This window comes from Podarcis gaigeae, assembly GCF_964106915.1.
Source record: "Podarcis gaigeae genome assembly, chromosome: 6".
Classification (NCBI taxonomy): domain Eukaryota; kingdom Metazoa; phylum Chordata; class Lepidosauria; order Squamata; family Lacertidae; genus Podarcis; species Podarcis gaigeae.
In genome coordinates this window covers 86,955,368-86,978,525 of record NC_139682.1, presented here as the reverse complement: position 1 = coordinate 86,978,525, position 23,158 = coordinate 86,955,368, and the positions used below count along the sequence as shown (strand labels likewise).

General features: G+C 44.0%; 1 protein-coding gene and 3 long non-coding RNA genes across 6 annotated transcripts in view; 2 read left to right on the top strand and 2 right to left on the bottom strand.

Moving 5' to 3' along the window:
* Window positions 1-1,074, top strand: part of LOC310846907 — a 3,545-nt gene extending 2,471 nt beyond the window's left edge. Inside the window, exons 2-3 of the long non-coding RNA XR_014565610.1 lie at window positions 7-149; window positions 590-1,074. This is a non-coding gene — a long non-coding RNA (uncharacterized lncRNA). The remainder of the gene's footprint in view (window positions 1-6; window positions 150-589) is intronic.
* Window positions 1-4,747, bottom strand: part of LOC310846902 — a 15,786-nt gene extending 11,039 nt beyond the window's left edge. Inside the window, exon 1 of the long non-coding RNA XR_014565605.1 lies at window positions 4,605-4,747. This is a non-coding gene — a long non-coding RNA (uncharacterized lncRNA). The remainder of the gene's footprint in view (window positions 1-4,604) is intronic.
* Window positions 1-23,158, bottom strand: part of LOC310846879 — a 278,101-nt gene that overhangs the window by 217,569 nt on the left and 37,374 nt on the right. The gene's annotated exons all lie outside the window — the stretch shown is intronic.
* LOC310846798 (dimethylaniline monooxygenase [N-oxide-forming] 2-like) lies at window positions 2,301-23,158 on the top strand. The gene is made up of 9 exons (XM_083743905.1): window positions 2,301-2,599; window positions 7,233-7,370; window positions 8,801-8,989; window positions 9,552-9,714; window positions 12,854-12,996; window positions 13,700-13,899; window positions 16,220-16,575; window positions 20,829-20,901; window positions 21,865-23,158. Exons 2-9 carry the CDS (start codon window positions 7,239-7,241, stop codon window positions 22,214-22,216), a joined length of 1,608 nt encoding a protein of 535 aa, XP_083600031.1. The 5' UTR covers window positions 2,301-2,599; window positions 7,233-7,238; the 3' UTR covers window positions 22,217-23,158.

Sequence of the window (23,158 nt, the reverse complement as noted above, 5' to 3'; positions counted from 1 at the left end):
ACTCAGGAGATAAGGTTAAAAAAAGAATGGGGTTGCTTTAAAAATTACTTAATAAAACATGTTTACCATAACAACACTTGGCTGTGTTTAGATTAATTTCACAGAAAATGAATTTTTTTCATCCTGTCTGGACAAACAATTAGGTAAAGGTAAAGGTACCCCTGCCCGTACGGGCCAGTCTTGACAGACTCTGGGGTTGTGCGCCCATCTCACTTAAGAGGCCGGGGGCCAGCGCTGTCCAGAGACACTTCCGGGTCACGTGGCCAGTGTGACATCGCTGCTCTGGCGAGCCAGAGCTGCACACGGAAACGCCGTTTACCTTCCCGCTAGTAAGCGGTCCCTATTTATCTACTTGCACCCGGAGGTGCTTTCGAACTGCTAGGTTGGCAGGCGCTGGGACCGAGCAGCGGGAGCGCACCCCGCCGCAGGGATTCGAACCGCCGACCTTTCGATCGGCAAGTCCTAGGCGCTGAGGCTTTAATCCACAGCGCCACCTGCGTCCCAATTGACAAACAATTAAATACAGATCTCTTTGCAGTTTCAACTCAACTATTACATTTAAATTATCTGGACAAACAATTAAATACAGATAATTTAAATGTAATAGTTGAGTTGAAACTGCAAAGAGATAGAGGGAAGTCAACAAAATTATAAGGGACTCAAACCAGTACGAAGGTAATATCTTTTTAGGATTTTGTGTATAGAATATTTAAGTTATGGTTTGTACTTCTTAAAAGATGTTGGTTTTGACAAAAAAAATTGTTGATTTTTTACTGTTTTTTTCCTTTCTTTTCTTTTTATCAATTTTTTTTGTATTATTTTCTTATTCGTTGTCCTATTTGTCCTAGATCTTTATGCATCTTTACTATGTATTTTGTATTATTACTATTTTCTTATCTTAGAATATGTAATTTAAGATCAATTTATTCTTTTTATTATTATTTTTGTAAATTTCAAAAATGTAATAAAGTTAGAAAAAGAAGGGGGGGAAAAGAGATCAGGGAAAACAACTAGCAAAGCCTGTGTTTGACCATATTGCGCTGTACTATTGTTTCAATTTGTTATAGTATAAATGGGTGGGATCAAGGAGAATATACATGATCTGAGGAGAAAGGAGAGAGAGAGGCCAAAGTGCTTCAGCCCTGCAACATACAGGGAGAAGCAATTGACGCCTATCCCTACCTGTTCTCTGCTTCCTGTGCTCAGCACCTAAGATACAAGAGCAGATATTGCTTAAACAAGACAGTTGCTTGGAAAAGATGCCTTGCTTAATCAGCTTCCTCTTGCTCCTGGTTCTACCTGCAAAGGTGAGTCAGCTAAGAAGAAGTGCATTGAGGCTGTGCCAAGAGCCCTGGGGACAAAGGGAATTCAGAAGCTGGTTTGCTTGCTAGGAATGAATCACTATTTAGCTTTGGAGAGGCTGGGTTCTGGTTGACTAAAACCCATAGCTGTCAACTTACAGATTTGAAAATAAGAGACCAGCAGCCTCGAAAATAAGGGACCAGCAGCCAAAATAAGGGATTTTGGCTTAGCTTATACAGAAATCCAGCACTGATGGAGCCATGCTGCTTTTGCTGTGACTGACTGTGTTTTGCAGGGGGTTGGACTAGATGATCCTAAGGGTCTCCAACTCTGACCAAAGAAGAGTGGCAGATGAAAGTGATGAATGACGTCGAGTTGGCAAAGCTTACAGGCAGAATTAGAAACCAGGAAGAGGACCTCTTTAATAAAGAATGGGGAAGGTTTATAATTCCATTGAAAAGCTATTGTAAAGAGTTACATACATTGGTAGGATTGACAGAAAACTTGTAGTAAAAATTTGAACTATGGATGGACAAATGATTTATAAAAATAGAGTTAGGAAAGGGATGCAGAGGGGAAAATCTCACGGAGGAGGACCCCGAGCCTCTGCTTCCCTCCTGAGCTGGGCGAGCATGAAACCCAGGAAATTTAAGGGACATCATCAATAAGAGACAGCAGCGGGACACTGCGCTGGGATAAGGGAGTTTCCCGTCAAATAAGGGACGGTTGACAGCTATGCTAAAACCACAGTTACTTTGCTACCAGCTGGAACTCGTCTAAGTTGAGTATCCTTTGTTTGGGCAGGCTGTTCTTCCAAGCTGTAGGTAGAGCAAAGGCACAGCAGCTGCTTCTCAATTGTCTTGTTGTCATTTCAAGGGAAGCCAGCAAGTTCAGCTTCCACCGCTCCACTACCTATAGCTGTCATTAAAGGGAGAACATATAAGCCCAAATCCACAGTCCCACATTCCATGTGATTGTGTAACCCTAGTCCTTGGCTAAGGTTGCCAAACTCCTTGTGTTTTCAAAGAAGGTTGCTCACAAACATCCACAGAACATTTTAAGGCAACTCTGTTTATCACACAGACACACCCCAGTGCCCCTAAAGACTGTTCCAGGGGAAAGGGGCATCTATCTGCATCAACAAGTTAACTCCTAGTGCTCTGTGCTTGAGAGATAAAGAACCACGTGAGCATGGGCTGCCCTCTTGTCAAAAGTCTCTGGAGCTCAGCTGGAGTGTGGATTTCCCTCTAGACACTGAAGGGACAATCTGCTTAATCCAAGCAACAGAGAAAGCCAGGTAAGAATTGCCATTTCCCTACGGTACTTTGGCTCTTCAACCTTTTTATCTCTTGACTCTTCAAGTCAAACCACATATTTGAGAAATCTGTGACCAGATCAGCCATCTCTCTCTCTCTCTCTCTCTCTCTCTCTCTCTCTCTCTCTCTCTCTCGTTGTGCTCAGAGCAGTAATGCTGGAGGCAGAAGTATTTCACTCTTTCCCCCATTCTGCTATTTTCCAGATCTACCTATCGCGCTTACAATGCTCACACTCTCTGCTTCCTCCACCAAATACAAATACTGTACCTGTAATCTCTGGCCAGGCCAGGGGACAGTTTTGATTTGTCAAAGTGGTGCAGAGTAATGTGTTAAAAGCCCCTTGCGCCAATCAAATTTAATGAAGGGGAGATCTGGTCACAAACCTCTCACCAACATGTGAGGTTTAACCCGTTCTTTCTAATTGCTCAGTTAGGATTTTTGTGCTCTCGTTGAGCATTTAAAAATGGTTTTGCTTTTTCTGTTTCCCGAAGAGAGAATGAGGAATTTCTGTCTTGTGTGTGCTGAAGTACTCTGATTTATAGCCATCGTTTTATTTCGGTAATTGTTTTATCTCATATGGTACAAGGGCAGCTCACAATCGAAATCATTAAACAAAGAACTGCAAACATTTCACAATGCTGAAATACAGAACATCAGCAGTGAATGAAAGCAGATGATAAAAATGATATAAAAACGATCGAAATGTCAAACTTTCCCAAAGTCCTAAGTAAATAGGTCCATCTGCAACCGGCAGCCAAAAGTTACCATAATCATAATTTCTGCATGACAAGTTGAAATAACATTAGAAAGTTTACTTGAATGATTTTAAGAGACATATATGAGTATTGTACAAATATATCTACTATACACTATTATGTAAAGTACAAACATATATCTTAAGTCATACAACTTACCTTTTCAAACTACTCAATCATGAGCTTTCCTGGACAGCAAACCACTTCAAAATCTGAGATATCTCTCTTGCATCCTCATAGGTTCTTAAAGTGCCACCAATATTTACTATTAAGGGGTGCTACTGTCATAAGTCCAATTCCATTTTTCCTATCTGCATTTAAGAAGTCAATATTTGGCAAAATCTACTAATACATAAGTCGATCCACTACACAAAATTTTATTAATTTTCTTTCTTTCCCCCCCATAAGGAAATATCAAAATATCACATTGGTAACATTTTTCAAATAAAGAACAAGAAAACACATCATAATTATCCAAAACCAGCTATACTTTAATCATACCTGCTCTTAATATCTAATTTGCATTATTTGACTTACATAATTTACATGATACAGGTTAAATCATTCCATATTTTCCCTTCATTTCCTTCCCAACCTAGGGAACCTCATTCTATATTTCCTCTGTTTATATTTGGGTCAATGAATTTTATAAAAGGTCTCTAGTTATCCCCTCCTCTTTTTTACTGTTACAAATACGTTCACTTTGTCATTATATCTATTTTCCCATGGTTTTATCAACTAATATTTAATGCTGCTACTCATTGTGTGGCTATTAGTATACCAGCTGTTGCTAAGAGTCCAGTTTAATTCTGGGTACTGCTGCAAAACATTTTCCTTCAAATATCCAAGCTGCATAAATATTAGCTGAATATTTCATTGAGTACAGTCCTATATTCTTTTCCTTTTTTGCCTTTTCTTATAAATATAGCTGACTTTTCTTTAATTAATTACTGTGTTAATCAATGCATTTTTAAAATAATGAGCAGCAGCCTGAATAGCTTTATGTAAATGAACTTGTCTGTCACAACTTTAACTGAATATGGATATATAAAAATAAAAACACATTTTTAATGGTGCTCAGATGCGTGAAAATTATGCTGTAACCATGAGATCAGCTTTATACTCACCAGCCATAACCCAACATAGAATTAAGCGTCCTGAATGCCACTGAAATCAACAGGCTTAAATGTGTACAAGTTTCTGTTGGATTATGGTCAATAAATATACTCACAATTTTTTAAGCCAGAGGAATTTAGTCTTCAAGTTTATTCCAGGGATCACTGCTCTGTACCTACCTAATTTGTGTTTTCCTGTAATCCTTACTCTAAACTGAATTTAGACGTTCAATTTAAGGTGACAGCAAAGCAGAGAAGCTTTTTTACCCCATAGCCTGAAAGAATAATAATGCTTATGGAAGTATGAATTTAACCTTGGGAATGAGGTTTGCCTCATTTCTCCCCTTTCCTAGGCTTCAATTGATAACGCATCTCCCACAATCCCTCACTGTGATAAGAAAGCAATAGAAGGGACTGCAAGTTGCAAAACCATTTTTAAAATCCCAATTCCCATGTCACACATTAATCCAATATAACCAATATCTCTTCTCCTCAACTATGGTCTCATCCAGACTTCCTTTGGTGTTGCATTTTGAGGCACAGTTCCATGCTTTAAAGTTTCATGTCCAAGCATCGTTGTTGTTGTTTTGCCCCGGTGCTTTCCTCGGGAAAAACCCACCCTTTGCTATCTTCTCCCCCCCAAAAAAGGCATGTGACATAATTTATGGATGGTTCCCTCTTCATCTCATTCCATGTTGAAGTTGAATTTCTGCAGATGAAATGTCACATTTTAGTCAGAGGCGTAGCAAGGTGAGGTGGTACCCAGTGCAAAAAATTTTTTGAAACACACACACACACCACATTGCAATTCCCCCCCCCCAATTTTTTTTTATTGATTTTCCAAATTTATAATGAATATAACACTCCAAGAAAAACACACATTACAATCCTAAAAAGAAGAGAAAAAAGAAAAGGAAAAACAAACATATAGACACATATTACTTCTAAGACCTAATTTAATTTTCATTGTTAACTGACTTCCATGATACCCCCTTACTGAGTTTCATTGAATCACCTTGTAACAGCTCTCCAATATCTTCTTTCTAATCAAATTAACTCCTTTGATTTACTATCTTTTTCTCTTTTCATAATTATCTAAATCCATAGTATTTTACATTTCATTCTTACTCTAATCCTAGGCCTGTTTGATACTTTCAAGTGACTTTCTACTTATCTTATGTTACAAAATTTGGCTAAATAGTCTTTGAATTTCTTCCATTCTTCTTGATATTTCTCTTCTTTCTGATTGCGGATTCTTCCAGTCAGGTCGGCTAGCTCCAAAAAGTCTAACATCTTCATCTGCCATTCTTCTACTGTTGGACCCCACATTGCAATTTTTGGGAATGTTGCCCAGAGTTGTTGAGCTTTTTAGGGAGGGTACCCAAAGTTGTTAAGGTTTTATTAAGACGGGTTGGCCGTGAAACAGATACGCCCGCAGATTGCGCAAATCCAACCAACGATCACATAAATAATGGCCATGGTGCCCACCTGAAAGGTGCCAAAACTGAGTTCTGACTGATAAAAAGCCCTGCCTATAACCATGCACACTTGCCCCAGAGCAGACATGTACAGCGTTGCACTGTAAATTGGTAGTGCTACCCACAGATTTCTCATCAATGGGAGAAGTGGGTATAAAATTAATACAATTAATGGTGAAAACTTTCTTGTGGCAAGTTGCACAGTCTCGTTTAGTTGCTGTATATCAGATGAGGCAGTAGTCTGCACAATCGGCGGTTGGAATTTCACTATCGGCGGGCGATGCTGGCCAGCCGGGGGTGCGAGCACTGCCCACCAGGGGTGCCAGCACCACCCGCCGATTGCGAAAACCTGTCTGCTGATTGCATAAAACTGCCCACCGGGGATGTGAGCGCTGCCCACTGGGGGTGCCAGGCTGATCGCTGGGCATATTTGTGCGATCAGCGGGCAGATTTTCACGACGACAATCACTCCAATCGCAAAAATCCGCTCGACGCGGGTGCAAGCGCCACCAAACCGATCCACCCAGGGTTTTTTTGACACCCCCCAGGCATGACACCCGGGGCAAACCGCACCCCCCCACACCCCTTGCGTCACCCCTGATTTTAGTAGCTAGGAGCACTTTCCAATATCATTAAGCGATCGTTAAAACGCTAGTGCGAATGTACTTTCTAAACTGTCAGGTCTGAGTACTGCGAGTTTAAGATGTGATGTGGCTGCTATTTGGATCATTTGAAATACGCTTAGATTCTTGGATCATATGTCTGTGGGGAGGGTCATGTAAAGACTGCTTGGAACATCTGCCCCTCACTTCCCTCTCCCGTTATGCAAAGAAAGCCTGTGTGAAGGATCATGTGAACACCGCTCGGGTCATTTGAAATGTGATGTGGACGCTTCCTGGATCATGCTGCTTGCAACGTGATGTGAACATTGCTCGAATCATCTGCCCCGATTGGCACAATGTCACCATTCTTAACTGTGTGGTTCTTGGCAAAGACTCCCCAGAAGGGGCATCAACGCAAACACATTTCATCCAAATTTGCCAACAAAGGAAAAGTGATATGCCTTTGTTGGTTCATTCCAGTCAATGGGAAAGACATCTAAGGCTTCGGGAAGTGACCGCTGTCCGCAGATCTGGGGTGAAGCACAGTGTCTGTCCAAGCCTCTGAGTGAAGCTAGCACACCCCTAGCGTTAATAAGAGGACAGAAGTGTTCTTTTGATTCAAGGGAGAAATGTAAGCTGTGCCTTTGATCTTTCATTCCCATAGGGGACCATGGCTAAGAAAGTTGCCATTATCGGTGCTGGAGTGAGCGGGCTGACATCCATCAAAGGCTGCCTGGAGGAAGGTCTTGAGCCCACTTGCTTTGAGCAAAGCAGTGACATCGGGGGACTATGGAGATTCACAGTAAGTCAGGAGACTTGTTGCTTGAGAGGTTAGAACACTGAATGAATGTATCTTGGGAAGCTTCCACTCAGTGGCGTAGCGTGGGTTGTCAGCACCCGGGGCAAGGCAAGTAATTTGCACCCCCTAACCCGTGGATTTGCGCCCCCTAACCCTAACCCCCAGATGTTGCGCCCGGTGCGGCCGGCCCCCCCTGCACCCCCCACGCTACGCCACTGCCTCCACTACAACCCACAGAGGGACACACCCAATTCTGATAGTTGTGTTCTGTGGCTAAGCTCCTTTTGACCTCAGCTGCCACCAATATGTTGGAAGGCACCTAGTTCTAAAAGTCTGCATCAACTGGTAGTTGTCCTCACCTTCGCCAGCACTCAAATTTCTGGCTGAATTGCATTGCTCCAGAAAGGAGGTGGCTGAAATTGTGTGCATAGGTGCCGGGACATTACATGGCAGAATATACTGCCAGACTCATTCTCATCCTGTGTTGGTCACTAAGGGCTAAACCAGGTGTGAAATATGTTTTCAATAATGTAAATAGTTTCATGCCATTCATGTCTTCCACATGGGTGTAGCCAGGATTTTTGTTAGGGGAGGGGGCAGCCAAATTTGTCGAGCTTTCTTTTCAGGAAATCAAAGCTGTCAAGCAATGTTTGAAAGAGCAGAACTTTGTGCAGTGGATTATGCCCCAGCAGACAGATTTGCCCATACGGCACACATAATCTGCCGCCTGAGGTAGAAATTTCATCTTGCCTTATGACAGAGCTGCTTTTCATCCTGAATTGTGCCAAAATAGAATTGGCTTGTCCCTCGGCAGTCACAAACCAAACAATGTGCTGATGGTTTAATAAATGCCCTCCATTTTTGCTGAACATAACTGGGTGGATTGTTTCACCCTCACTCCTAGAACTGGAAGATCTGTGACCAATTGATTGTAGTCATGTGGATTATTTACCCTCTACTGTGCTTTTTGGAATAATGGCATCCTAGGAACACTGGGAGCACCTCATTCCATTTCTTTATAGTATGTAAACAGCTTTCAGCTGAGGATGAACTGGATTCCGTTTTGGGTGGATTTTTGTTGTTATTATTGTTCAATACATATATCAAAAACTTGTTCAAAATGGCTTCTCTTGGAATATTTTTTATCCTGCTGGGGATGTCAGATGACTCATGGGTGCACTGGATTGCATAGACAGGGAGATGAATGTTTTGGTTGTGACACCTCACTGGGAATGCATTATATCTCTCTGGAATTTTTGAGGCCAATTGGGTTATTAGTCATAGCACTTTAATGGAGCCTCCATGTTCAGAGATAGTGAACCATCTGGCAACAGTTGGTTGCAAAGAATGGTGAAGAGCTTTTGGCTTCATGCTATGTGTGTGGGATTCTGGGAGGCAGCTGATCAAGCAGAGATCTTCTTATTGCTCCCTAGGAAAAGGTGGAGGAAAACAGGGCTAGCATCTACAACTCTGTCGTCACCAATTCCTCCAAAGAGATGTCCTGCTTCAGTGACTTTCCAATGCCTGACCACTTTCCAAACTTCCTGCACAACTCCAAGTTCCTGGAATATTTGCGACTCTATGCAAAGCACTTTGGTCTGCTCAAGTATATCAGGTTCAAGGTATGTTGATTTAATTCACTCTGGGAACTAAATTTTTAATAATGTTAAGACAAGAGAATCTATTAGCTTTAGTGATGTTGCCTGGACAATTCTTTTTCAGAATGTTTGATGTCTGTAGAATGTCCACCACACATGGAGTGAGTCTGCTTTTTTTCATACAGTACCAACACTTACTAGCAGTTACAACCACGTAGTCCAAACCCCTGCAATGTAGTAATCATAACTAAAGCACCCATGACAGAAGGCCACCCAACCTCTGCTTAAAAACCTCCAAGGAAGGAGAGTCCACCACCTTCATTTAAAGATGGCTATCATATCTCCTCTCCACCTCCTCTTATGCAGGCTAAATATACTCAACTGTTCTTCAGAAGTAGTTCCTTGGTTTCTAGACCTTTGATCATCTTGGTCGTCCTCTTCCAGCTTCTCGATATCCTTACAAAAGCCATTCAAAAATTTCCCCTTCAGAACTTCCTGCTCTTCAGTGAAGTGGGGAGCGAGGAACGTGGTGTCAGAGAGAACTGGTTGCAAAGTAATAGTGTCATTTTTTCTGGCTTCATGGTAGACCACCGTCATCAGTTTAGAAAAAAGCCAAGATTACGCTACCACTGGCCAATGGACCATGGTCACAGAGACAGATGGAAAGCAGGAGTCATTCATCTTCGATGCTGTCATGATCTGCACTGGCCACCAGATAGACGCATACACCCCAGTGGAGTCTTTTCCTGGTAAGGTTTCTTCAGCCTAACAGAGAGTTGAAACCCTGAACTTATTTCAGTTGACAACACAGCGTCTGGTTGGGTTTGTGAGGTTCAGTGACCAGGCATGAGGTCATGCTGGACCAACTAGAAGAGACAAGTAAGGCAAGCATCCAGGGTGCCAGAATTCAAGAGACTCTTCTCACCTTAGTTATGAGCTTTCAAGGAGAGAGCTGCTGCTTGAACTTTTGGAGGAGGGGCAGCTTAACAAGGCAGCTTAGCAGATCAACACCATTTCAGGGAGGATGATAAGATCAAGAGTGTTCTGATCTCCACAATTGGCCTCAGCCACAGACAGCTGTAAGTTGAAGGAGGGGGAGAAATGAAGGGACAAAAATGACAAATGCAAACAAGAAAAGGGTTTCGCAGTCAACTCTTATTGAATGTGCTGTAGTTATTCTCTGCAGGGGGAAGGGCTGGAATGAGCAAAAGAAAATTTTAGGTCAGCCCTGGGTAGGAATTAAGGTCCTTCATATGCCTGTGCAGATAAATATCCTCATTCCCTTGCCCTGAAAGGTAAAGGACCCCTGACAGTTATTTCCAGTCACAAACGACTCTGGTGTTACTGTGCTTATCTCACTTTACTGGCCAAGGGAGCTGATGTTTGTCCGCAGACAGTTTTTCTGGGTCATGTGGCTAGCATGACTAAGCCGCTTCTGGCAAACCAGAGCAGCACAAGGAAACGCCGTTTACCTTCCCGCCAGAGCGGTACCTATTTATCTATTTGTACTTTGACGTGCTTTTGAACTGCTAGGTTGGCAGGAGCAGGGACCGAGCAACGGGAGTTCACCCCATCGCGGGGATTCAAACCGCCGACCTTCCGATCGGCAAGTCCTAGGCTCTGTGGTTTAACCCACAGCGCCACCCGCGTCCCTTGCCCTTACATCCCCCACAATTCCACATGAGAAATCTTTTCCTATCTCATTCGCTCAAATATATGATTTTGACATGTCTCTTCATCCCCAGTTGTGCTATGTGGTGAAAACAAATCAAGCATTGTTGCCTAATTTGTTCAACTTTTGCATATTTTTTTTCCAAATTCTGGATTTTCCCCCACCCATATCAGAGTTCCAAATGTATTTCTCTTAGCCAACTCACACTTGGAATTCCTAGATCAGGGGTCTGCAACCTTTAAGACAAAAAGAGCCACTTGGACCCGTTTCCAAAGAAAAAAAAAAACTGGGAGCCGCAAAACTCGTCTTTATAAAAATAACTTTTTTGTCACTTTTTTATTATTTCTTTGTTTGACCCCTCAGAATTACTCCTCCTCATAGAAATAAACGTTAATTTAACAAGTTACCTTTTTGTGTGTGTGTGTTCTTCACTCCCCTTCAAAACAGTGACCAGTGTACATGCCTCCTTTCAATGCAGTGACCAGCATACATGCCCCTTATAATGTTGCGGGCGGGTGGGAAGGTGACGTTGGGACGGTGTGTGACTAACGCATGCACCGCGCCAATGCGACGTCACAGCCAGTACAGCGCCCGCCACAGTGGGGAGTGTCGGGGCACACAATGTGCCTCCTCCCCTCGCTAGTATCCACCCCGGAGCTGCGGCAAAGGTGTAAAAGAGCCACATGCGGCTCCGGAGCCACGGGTTGCAGACCCCTGTCCTAGGGGAACGAGGGGATACATCGGATAGAAGATCTGGCAGAAAATGATGGCTCAGAGGGAGACATAATCAAGCTCACCCTTCTGCTGCCAGAAAACAAACAAACCCTCTACAGCATAATCTCCACCGAGAACTACTACATGCAGCAGAAAGCTGACCTGAGCCATTGCCTTGGGTAGGGTTATGTACCCTTCTCAAGCTTAAGTATATTGAAGGGAGAGAAAGAACCTCATTAGCACCTGCAACATGTGATGTTTCACACTGCTTTATCGTTAACTGCTTTTTGAAAAGAAGTTTGCGTTCCAGAAGCATTTCCAGTCCTGGCGACAATGAAACTCACGGCCTCTTTTTTGGTCTTGTTGTCTCAAGAGTTAGACGTTCCGCTTCAATTTTATTTTTAAAACCTGCACTAATTTACCTGGTTTCTTAGGAAGAAAAAGAGATTTTTTAAAAACTTTTATTTTTATGGGTTTGTGTTAATTTTTTTGTTGTCCCTTTATATTGAATAATTTGCTACATTTGTAAAATGTAAGAGGTATATATAATATATGTATATTTCTAACGTAAAAAAATTGAACTTTTTTCTTTTCAAGATTTTTTCTTAGAGGAGAGAGAAAAAAATATTTTTTTCAGGAAAATTTTAAAAAAGCATCAGTGAAAGCTCCTTTACTCCCCTCGCTTCCCTCCTTCCTGACCCTTTTTGAAGAGTGAATCAGCAACGTGTGATCTTGGAGTATGGATGGACACAAAGAGGACAGAATTATGTATGTTTTTTAATGCAGAGGTCCATGCTGTTCTTGTTTGGTTTTTTTGGTTCTTACATGCAGAGGGCCATTGAGTAAGGATCCAGAGGGGTTTTTCGTTCTTTTTCTTTCTTTTTTCTCTAGCGAAGGAGGAATACAACCAGAGTTTTGTATTCAGAATGTTGTGCAATATTTTGGAACAGGACATTGGCGTGTCTAGAGATTTAGTTAGTTAAAAAACAACAAAGGTTGATCAAATCTGTACAGTTTCTATTGTTCCAGATTTTTTAAAGTTTGTATTAAAAGCATGATATATAATAAAAAAAGAAAAAAGAAGAGGCCATAGTTAACATGTTTTTGTCCTTAGCATGCTCTTTGGATGTAAAATAAAAATAGGAATTTAAAAAACAACAACCATAGCGCCACTAGATCACTGACTCTACAAATATATACTGATTTAAAGTCATTGACTTTCACATTCTAAAAGGCTACTTTCTTGTACTGCATACTGCACCAATGTTTGATCACAAAACGGGTAGACACTTGGCTAAAGCTATATTGTTTTTACCAGTTTTTGCCTCTCGTGAGAAGATATATTTGAGGGAATAGCATTCTTCCGCTGCAGTTGAGCCAAGTAAAGGTTGTATTGTACCTGAATGCTGTGATATCCCGATCTGGAATCTATCCAAAAACAACTTTTTTGCAACTATTAAGTTATTCTGCAAGTACTGTAGCCACTCTTTGCTTCATGGCAGGTTTTGAAAAGTTCCGGGGAAACTATTTCCACAGCCGAAATTACAAAAACCCTGATGGGTTCAATGGGAAGACTGTTGTGATCATTGGAATGGGGAATTCGGCTGCTGACATCGCTGTGGAGATCTGCAGGAAGGCAAAGAAGGTAAAGAGGCTGTTTGGGGAGAGGGGTGATGTGAAGATTTAGATATCTTCTTGATAGGCATGGATTGCAAAATAAAATAGGTGGAATCCAACCTAAGGTGGACTTACCCACACGATGGCTGGCAGCAGGACCCACTAATTGAAGGAAGGAGCAGAGAGAGAGGAGGAGGAATGGGAAGAAGGTTTACAGAGGAGGATAAATGTAAACAGATATTGTAACAGTAAACGTTATTTTATATATACCCTGCCTGTCAGGGACTCAAGTCCGCTTGCTGATAAAGTAAGAACAGCTAAGAGATCAGCAGCGGAAAACATTAAAAAGCAACTGAGCATACATATACAAAAACATATATCCTGGGTGGAAAATTGTTAGGGGCACAAGATTTCAACACACCGTGCTACTTCAGTACAGCTGTTCTCTTCCATCACAGAGCTCTGTTGAACACGGCTTCCTCCTGTGAACCAGGAAGTGACCTCTCCAGACAATGAAACAACTCTTCTTGTCTTATCTCTGTGGCTGCAATCTCCTGGGTGATGCAGACGCTGTTAGGCAGTTGAATTTGCATGCATACTAAGTCCCTTTCCCTCTCTCCCCCTCCGCCTCTGTGTGGCCCGGGACCCTTGCAACCCACTGGATTTGTGAAGGAGAGAGGAAGCTTTGAGAGAGTTTTGGGGGCTCATCGGCTTCTCTTGCTGCCCCACAGGTTTTCCTCAGCACAAGGGGAGGCACCTGGGTGATGAGCCGAGTGTATGACAATGGCTATCCTTGGGACACCATCTTTCACACTCGCTTCAACGACTTGATCCGAAATTCTGTCCCTTGGTTCCTTTTGCAATGGATGACGGAACGGAAAATGAACCAGTGGTTTAGCCATGAGAACTATGGCTTGGTGCCTCGAAACAGGTATATAGTTCAGGCATAGGCAAACTCGGCCCTCCAGATGTTTTGGGACTACAACTCCCATCATCCCTAGCTAACAGGAACAGTGGTCAGGGGTGATGGGAACTGTAGTCTCAAAACATCTGGAGGGCCGAGTTTGCCTAGGCTTGATATAGCTGGTCATTTTGCTTCAAAGGGGGGGTTGATCTGACCTGGGTTTGTTGCCAGGGTTATTGCAAGACACAACAAGAGACGAAAATCAGTTAGACACAAATTCTGTCAGTCCTATGCTTCCATCCATCTCCTTTTTGAAAAGGCATGTGATCCCTGTGTTTAGACCGGGAAATCTGTGAGAAGAATTTCGCACCAACTGAGGATGCTACTGCCTGTTGTGCCTCTGCATGGATCGCTGATGGATTCATTCATTCATAATTCATTCAGTCTCTGCATGGATCGCTGATCTGGGCTTTCCACCGTCCAGCCAGCAGAGTAAACCTAAAATAGAGTCACACAGAGAAATACAGAAACTGAGCTCCTTTGAGGACAGGTGATCCTTACTTCTTATAAGCATTCTTATAAAAAGTACATTTTTGGGGGTGTAAGTGTAACAGGTCCAGTCTGACTTCAAGTCAAGGAAAGACTGCCCTGCAAATTATTGTTTTTGTTTGATTGTTTATGCAAATAGCAATGGGGTAGGGGGTGCACAATATATTGTTTGCACCCAGGCACAGTTATGGTTAGTTACAGGACTGTTCCTATAAGAAGCAGGCCTTCAGCCCCAAGGCTTAGAGAGAGCTATTTTTGTGTTCGGAGAGTCTGGGACATAGATAATGATGGGTATGGCATGAATGGTAGAGAAGGGAGAGGAGCAGCAGCTTAGGATTTGGCAGTCCTGGATAAATTCTGGAGGGGAGGGTCTGTGCAAGAAAGATCAGGTCTAAGCACACTAACTAAAAATAAATAAATCCCTATTTAATTGGCCATGTTTCCGGTTAAACCTGGTTGTGGTTGGGCTGCAACTTTTCTCTTGAAAGGTGAGTGCTAGAAAAAGCCTAGAGTGTGTTTTCTTGAATGAGGAAATAACGCACACCCTTCTCCAAGAGCCTGTGTGTTACGCATCCAGAATTCCAAATTTTCTGGACATGTCCAACTTGCACCAACATTTTGGGAAATGTAAGTACTGTATTTTCCCGTGTATAAAACGCCCCCGTGTATAAGACACCTCCTATTTTTGGGGACTCAAAATCTCAAAATTAAGAAAATGGAGGGAGATTATCAAGAGTTGTTAAGCTTTTTTTTGGGGGGGGGTGGAGGATTGCCCAGATTTGTTGAGCTTTTTTTTGGGGGGGGGGAATTGACCCACTCCCCACCAACAGCCTCCAATCGCCTGCAGCAGCAGCCAATCGACAGCAGCCATTGCCACAGCCACCACTCACACACCCAATCACCTCTGACAGTCTCCGAATAGGCGCAGCAGCCAATCAAAAGTCCTGTCAATCAACTATCCATGTATAAGAAGACCCCAAATTTATAACTTCTTTTTTAAAGAGAAAAACTTCGTTGAATGCACGGAAAAGTACGGTATGTGAAGCACTTTGAGGAAGCTATGAAGCACTATAGAGGAGTTGTGTTCCAGGGATTGCACCTAAAGCCAAAATTGCATATACAAGCAATCCTTGTTTTACATGTGGGTTCCATTCCAGACGTAGGGATGCGGGTGGCGCTGTGGTCTAAAACAAAGAGCCTAGAGCTTGCTGATCGGAAGGTCAGCAGTTCGAATCCCCGCGACGGGGTGAGCTCCCGTTGCTCAGTCCCTGCTCCTGCCAACCTAGCAGTTTGAAAGCACGTCAAAGTGCAAATAGATAAATAGATACCGCTCTGGTGGGAAGGTAAACGGCGTTTCCGTGCACTGCTCTGGTTTCGCCAGAAGCGGCTTAGTCATGCTGCCCACATGACCCAGAAGCTGTACGCCGGCTCCCTCGGCCAATAAAGCGAGATGAGCGTTGCAACCCCAGAGTTGGCCACGACTGGTCTTAATGGTCAGGGGTCCCTTTACCTTTACCTGCATTCCAGACACCCCCCACTTCACCCTTTGGTGGAGCGCATATAAGCCCATTCAGCCCCATTCCACCCCTGCCCCTTTTCATGACGTTTTAGGGACGCCTGCCCTCTTTCCACGCCTTTTCTATTCACTTTTACTATCTTTCCCCCCCACAAGAAGCTGAATGCACTCAAGTAAAATGCACATAGGTTGCTGGCTTACTGCATTATTGGTGGAGAATAAGAACAGTGTTATCCCTTCCGGTTTCTGAGCATGTTTCTCCACTCTCATTTTGCCTTCCAGATCCCTGATGAAAGAGCCAGTGTTCAATGACGACTTGCCTAGCCGTATCCTCTGTGGTGCGGTGATGGTGAAACCACTCGTCAAGGAGTTCACCGAGAGCTCCGTCATTTTTGAAGATGGAACTGTAGAGGAGAATGTGGATATTGCCATCTTTGCAACAGGCTACACTGTTGCGTTTCCTTTTCTGGACAAGTCAGTGATCAAGGTGGAAGACAATCGGGTCCCGTTGTATAAACACGTCTTTCCTCTTCATCTGGAGAAGCCAACGCTGGCTGTTATTGGCCTCATCCAGCCCCTTGGCCCTATCATGCCCACTGCAGAGCTGCAAGCTCGCTGGGCGACCAGAGTCTTTAAGGGTAAGATTCTGGTTCTGATTATACAGCTCAGTCAGGGTGCATAATACAAAAGAACAGTTTCTTGCCTTGAGGAGGTTGCAATCTAACATTTTACAATAGAGTAAACAAAATAAGAAGCAGAAGGGGGTGAATGCGGAGGTAAACAGGAAATAACAATTACACCTTTGGTGAAGCATTGCTTTGCTTTTCCTTGCTACTCATGTAGTTTGGCAATTTTCAAAGTTAGGATATCAGATTACAGTGGAATCTTGGGTTCGAATGTGATCCGTGCGGGAGGCACGTTCGCAACCCGAAGCGTTCACAACCTGCAGCACCCGTCTGTGCACATGTGTGACGCAATTCGGCGGTTCTGCGCATGTGCAAAGCACAATTTAGTGTTTCTGCGCATGCGCGAGCGCCAAAACCCGGAAGTAAGCCGTTCTGGTACTTCCAGGTTTCGGCGCATCCATAACCTGAAAACGTGTAACCCGAAGCGTCTGTAACCCAAGGTACCACTGTAATTACACATTTTACATGTCCCCAAATTTAAAATTTGGATATTTTGATAGTTCTTTGATTATAAAATCCAGTTTTGCGGTTGAAACACGAGTTGTAGGCATACACAGCGTCCCATCAAAACAAAGAGCCAAAGACACCATAAATCCTAATCAAAACTTTAAAAATCCACTATCCAAAATCTGGGCAGCTTGATCACGGATTTGTAATAATAATGATTATGACTATCAGCATTTATATAAAGCTGCCCAAGAATTGCACATTCATTATCTTGGCAATTGCACCTACAGCTTTCTGAAATGGGCCAATGTTGTCACTGCACTGCTACCAATCAGGCAGCTGAAGATTTGAGATGAGTGGCTTGCTTAAGTGAGATTTGAACTGGGAACTTCATCAAGCACAGCCATCTTCTCCCAGCCTTGGGATGCCTACGTGGGCACTAAGGGAGAAGGAAATTGGGTGGGACAACATGTGGTCTTTGTGTCTTTCGGTAACATGGGGTAGATAGACTCCAAGGCTGTGAAGCAAGAATTGGCTGGTGGGAAAAGTAGGGGCACTTGGCCAATGGCACTTGCTGGGGAAGGAATGGAACTCATTTACTTCTTGACCTGTTAAAGGGGTCACGGCCAAGTTGCAAACCTGCAACTGTTGGAAAGGCAGTTGTGTCTTGAGGCCCCAAGCCAGCCCCCCATGAGATAACTACACACGGACACAGAATTAAGGTTGATGGGTAAAATTAAGGCCACAATTTTATTGATTGCAAATTAAATGTGAGTGGTATTGGCATAGGCATTGGCTGAAGACTATAACGGACTACTACCCCAGTTGACAGAGTCTATGGTAAACCCATTGGGGCAGCAACATTGGGGTTTTGCCCGACAGAAGCTTACCAGTGTGGTGTAGTGGTTAAGAGTGGTAAACTCGTAATCTGGTGAACTGGGTTCGCTTCTCCACTCCTCCACATGCAGCTGCTGGGTGACCTTGGGCTAGTCACACTTCTTTGAAGTCTCTCAGCCCCACTCACCTCACAGAGTGTTTGTTGTGGGGGAGGAAGGGAAAGGAGAATGTTAGCCGCTTTAAGACTCCTTAGGGTAGTGATAGAGCGGGATATCAAATCCAAACTCTTCCTGTGATCCTGGCATAGCCCTAGCCCATCAAGTGGACTTCAGACGAGATGCGGGACCCCCAGATTCCTTTAACGGAATACCTTTTGATCATTGAGGGGCAGGTGATGGCCACACCTCCCCTCCACACACAAAATTAAGCCAATGCCTAACCGCCAAACCTGGAAAGTTGTGATGATTGCTAAGGGGGTAGGCAAAAAACCAAGTGGCCAGGGCCAATTTGCCAGATGGATAAAAATTCCTACCCGGCCCCTGTCCCAAGACAGGTGACTCACACAAAGTCCAAAGCAAGGCCAAGAACCTACACTAAGGGTGGGAGGGCGGGTGTTCAGCAGTGCCAATCAAGTGCCTAGGACCCTCTTGCACTGATGCTTATATAATTCCTTAACCACCCCCACCCAGTGGCGTAGCGTGGGGGGTGTAGGGGGGCCGGCCGCACCAGGCACAACATCTGGGGGTTAGGGTTAGGGGGTGCAAATCCACGGGTTACGTGGTGCAAATTACTTGCAAATTACAGCACCCCGGGTGCTGACAACCCACGCTACGCCACTGCCCCCACCCCTTTCCTGATTGGCTGTGACCCCTGATGCCTACCGGTATTTAGAGAAATGAAACTTAGACCAAGAAACAAAACCTACTTAGTTAGGGGTGTGTCCAGGGGCCCAGTCTCAAGAAGGACTTCCTTCTGAGGACGATCCCATCTCTGATGGCTTAGTCTCTTGGGGACGCCTCCCTCCACTATGATTTTATGAGGGTTGAGGGTTTTTTGGCTGTTCTTTTAGCCAGATTGTTCCTTATGGCATCATTCAGTAAAACAGTGGGTCCACGTGTTGCACATTAAAACCAAAGCACTTTTATGTGCCGTAGATCTCTTCTGGTTCTCTCTGGTGCATTTTGAATGAGCCAGAAGTTGTGGCAAAAGGGGTCAAACTATGATTTCAGTTGGCTGTGTTGCTCTGTGCACCTTACATTGCTTGTCTCTTGGTTTTCTTCCTCCTGCTCCCTTTTCCCTCCTGGCAGTGATAAACATTTTGACTGGGAGCTCGTTGAGATTGGGACTTGTCAATCTGTAAAAGACAACATGCGTTGATGGTGCTGCGTAACTCATTATATTCGCTACACAGGTTAAGAAAAACATTCCAGTCTATGGTCAAACCACAACATACATTTTAAAGCACATGGCTCCCCCCCCCCCCAAGAATTGTGGGAACTATAGTTCACCCTTCACACAGCTCCAGTTCCCAAGATTCTTTGCAAATGTAACTGCTTTGCAGTATATTAACTTTCCATTATCTGAGTTAAAGAAATCAGTAATAATATTCTGGAGAACCACTTTATTAAAGTGAGGAAAGCTACACATCATTCTTATTAAAGATGTAATGTGGTACCTCGGGTTACATACGCTTCAGCTTACAGACTCCGCTAACCCAGAAATAGTACCTCGGGTTAAGAACTTTGCTTCAGGATGAGAACAGAAATCGTGGTCCCACGGCACAGCAGCAGCAGGAGGCCACATTAGCTAAAGTGGTGCTTCAGTTTAAGAACAGTTTCATGTTAAGAACAGACCTCTGGAATGAATTAAGTTCTTAACCCAAGGTACCACTATATATAAAAGCAAAATAGGGTTGCACACCACCCCAGTCTCTAGGTGGTGCGAGATTCCAGGGATTCTAGGAACTTAGGCTCCGTGTTTCCTTCTGGGAATGAGACACAGTGTTGAAAGTGGTGTCTTTAGGATATATGGGTTATTTACACATGCATTTGCACCCTGAGATCTTGCAATCAAGGGTGGTATATAAATCAATCAAACAAACAAATAGCCTACAATGGAGAGACGCAGGTGGCGCTGTGGGTTAAAGCCTCAGCGCCTAGGACTTGCCGATCGAAAGGTCGGCGGTTCGAATCCCTGCGGCGGGGTGCGCTCCCGCTGCTCGGTCCCAGCGCCTGCCAACCTAGCAGTTCGAAAGCACCTCCGGGTGCAAGTAGATAAATAGGGACCGCTTACCAGCGGGAAGGTAAACGGCGTTTCCGTGTGCAGCTCTGGCTCGCCAGATGCAGCTTTGTCACGCTGGCCACGTGACCCGGAAGTGTCTCCGGACAGCGCTGGCCCCTGGCCTCTTGAGTGAGATGGGCGCACAACCCCAGAGTCTGTCAAGACTGGCCCGTACGGGCAGGGGTACCTTTACTTTACCTTTTACAATGGAGAGGTTGATTAACACCCCTAAAGGGTCTTTCTTTCCCCATAGGGAAAGACTTAAGCCTCTCTGGCTTTTCAGCCTTCCGCTTTCCTATCCAGCTTCTAGCTCACAAAACCCAACTCTTTCAACCCTAAACTCTGGCTTTTGCCCTTCTCACTATCCGGCACACAGCCCCCTCTCCTTGCTTTCTTAATAGCTCATCACCCCAGGCAATGACCTCATCAGAAAGCTAGCCTGGCTTATATTTCAAGACTTGTTGGGTCCAGGCGTTAGAAAGGTCTGGCACCCACAAACTCATAAAGAATAGATTGGGGTGGAGGGTGGTGGGATGAGAAGCTATGAAAAGAAGTGGGGCAAAAGAGCTGGTCTCCTCTGTCTTCCCCCCAAGAATATATATTGTAGACATGACCTCAGCCCCAACTCTTAATCTTTTTAGGGCTAAGTTTGCTGCCTTCAGAGAGCACTATGGTGGCTGACACCACCAAGAGGAACGAGAAGAGGATCAAATGGTAAGAGAAACATCCAATGCTTTATGGTTAATATCAGCTCCAGATCAGATGATGATGATGGTGATAATTATTATTTATTATTTATACCTGCCCATCTGGCTGGGTTTCCCCAGCCACTCTGAGTGGCTCCCAACAGAATATTAAAAACACCTTAAAAGATCCAACATTAAAAACTTCCCTAAACAGGGCTGCCTTCAAATGTCTTCTAAGAGTCAGATAGTTGTTTATTTCCTTGACATCGGATGGGAGGGCGTTCCACAGAGCAGGCGCCACTACCGAGAAGGCCTCTGCCTGGTTCCCTGTAACCACACTTCTCTCAGGGAGGGAACTGCCAGAAGGCCCTTGGAAGTGGACCTCAGTGTCTGGGCTGAGCGATGGGGGTGGAAAAAGAATATAATAGAAGGGTGGACAACATAGAAATTTATTAAAACAGGAGGGAGGAGAGTATCAATTGAAAGAATTTAAAGAATTATCAGGGAAATTAACAACATGGATACAATATCAGCATTTGAATGAAGTAGTTAAGAAAGATAGGCTATGAGGGCTTGGGGAACAAATATAGATAGCTTCCATCTGCCAGATTCAAGATGAGTGCCCCCACATCCGCTTTTCTGCTACAGTGGTACCTCGGGTTACATACGCTTCAGGTTACATACGCTTCAGGTTACAGACTCCGCTAACCCAGAAATAGTGCTTCAGGTTAAGAACTTTGCTTCAGGTTGAGAACAGAAATTGTGCTCTGGCGGCGCGGCGGCAGCAGGAAGCCCCATTAGCTAAAGTGGTGCTTCAGGTTAAGAACAGTTTCAGGTTAAGTACAGATCTCCAGAATGAATTAAGTACTTAACCCGAGGTACCACTGTACTAGACTTGTTCTTGCCTAAGTTATGTGCTCAAGATAAAACCATGAAATGCCTTCTCCGCCTCTGATATTGGTGTAATTGATGTCTTTCTTCACATTCAAAGGTTTGGCACCAGCCGCAGCCAGTCAATCCAAACGGATTTCATTGAGTATCTGGACGAGCTTGCTGCTCTCACAGGAGCAAAGCCAAACCTATTGACACTCCTGCTGAGAGATCCCAAGCTGGCCTTGACCATTTTCTTTGGACCCTGCAGTCCATTCCAGTTCCGCCTGATGGGACCAGGGAAGTGGGCTGGAGCCAGGAACGCCATCCTGACCCAGACACAGCGGATCATCAAGCCCACAAAAACTCGAACAGTGGGCAATTCTTCGAGTAACGCTCTGCTCTCCCTGCTTAAAATCCTTGGCTTCCTTGCTCTTTTGGTTGCAGTTTTCCTATCCATTGGTCAGCGCTGAACTCTACCCAATGAGGCAACAATGGCAAACTGCTGCTTTACTGATGCCTGCTTGCTCTTCAATGCATGTATAGGGGTCACACAGGGCCAACTTTCCACTCTCAAACTTGTGTCCCTCTTAGGGTCTCCTGTTTCCAACAAACTTAGCAAATGGAAAGAAGGAAATGTCTGGGAAACAATGAAACAGGAACATACAGGCAAATCTGTCAGTTTCGGTTTCTCTCAATTTCTCATGCTTTCCTATCAAGTTTACTTTGCACATTTCCCGATCAACTTGCTTAAAAAGAAAAAGTGTCTCATGAAAATTCATCAATGTTTTTGTGAGCATTCCTCCTAATACATTTTTGCTAGGAATTTTCCCTAATACAGTTCATTTTGATATGCCATTTTCACAAATATGTGCATTTGAATGTGTACCTTCTCCCAATGGTGTTGTTTTCCAACAACAACAACAAAGTGAACAAAGAGACGTATATTAGGAGAAGTGTGAATTTTGAAGGATAGCTGTTTCAGAACCCACAAAATAGGTACATTTGCCTGAAAATGGGCTTCCCTCCCATTTCTAATGTGAAGTCAGGAAAACACACACACACACACACACACACACACACACACACACACACCAGGGACAATGGGCTGGTAAACCAATTGGCAAGGCTGGCAAGGTCTTGTGCCTTTTGGGTGCAACTTAGAATTGTAGCTTTTATTTTTTAGAAAAGTATGTTTCTGGTCCTTTGAAGGGACATTTGAACTGTGTGGTCTATGTAAGGCTTGAGAGAGTCAGTGAGGGTGAATCTCTTTTGTGCTCCTTCCCCCTTTCTCATGAACCCCCTGCCCCGAGTTCCAGTTACCCATTGCACCTGTGCCACTAAAACCCTCTGCATGCCTGACAAATACCTAAAATGCAAGAGTTTACAAATAAATCGTGCGCAAAGAAACAAAA

What these genes read in the sequence shown, in the direction of transcription:
- LOC310846798 (XM_083743905.1), top strand. Translation starts at nt 7,239, where the DNA reads ATGGCTAAGAAAGTTGCCATTATCGGTGCTGGAGTGAGCGGGCTGACA. An exon ending in CCCAGTGGAGTCTTTTCCTG is followed by an intron (nt 9,715 to 12,853) that starts GTAAGGTTTCTT and finishes GCTTCATGGCAG; the next exon opens with GTTTTGAAAAGTTCCGGGGA. An exon ending in GGCTTGGTGCCTCGAAACAG is followed by an intron (nt 13,900 to 16,219) that starts GTATATAGTTCA and finishes TTTGCCTTCCAG; the next exon opens with ATCCCTGATGAAAGAGCCAG.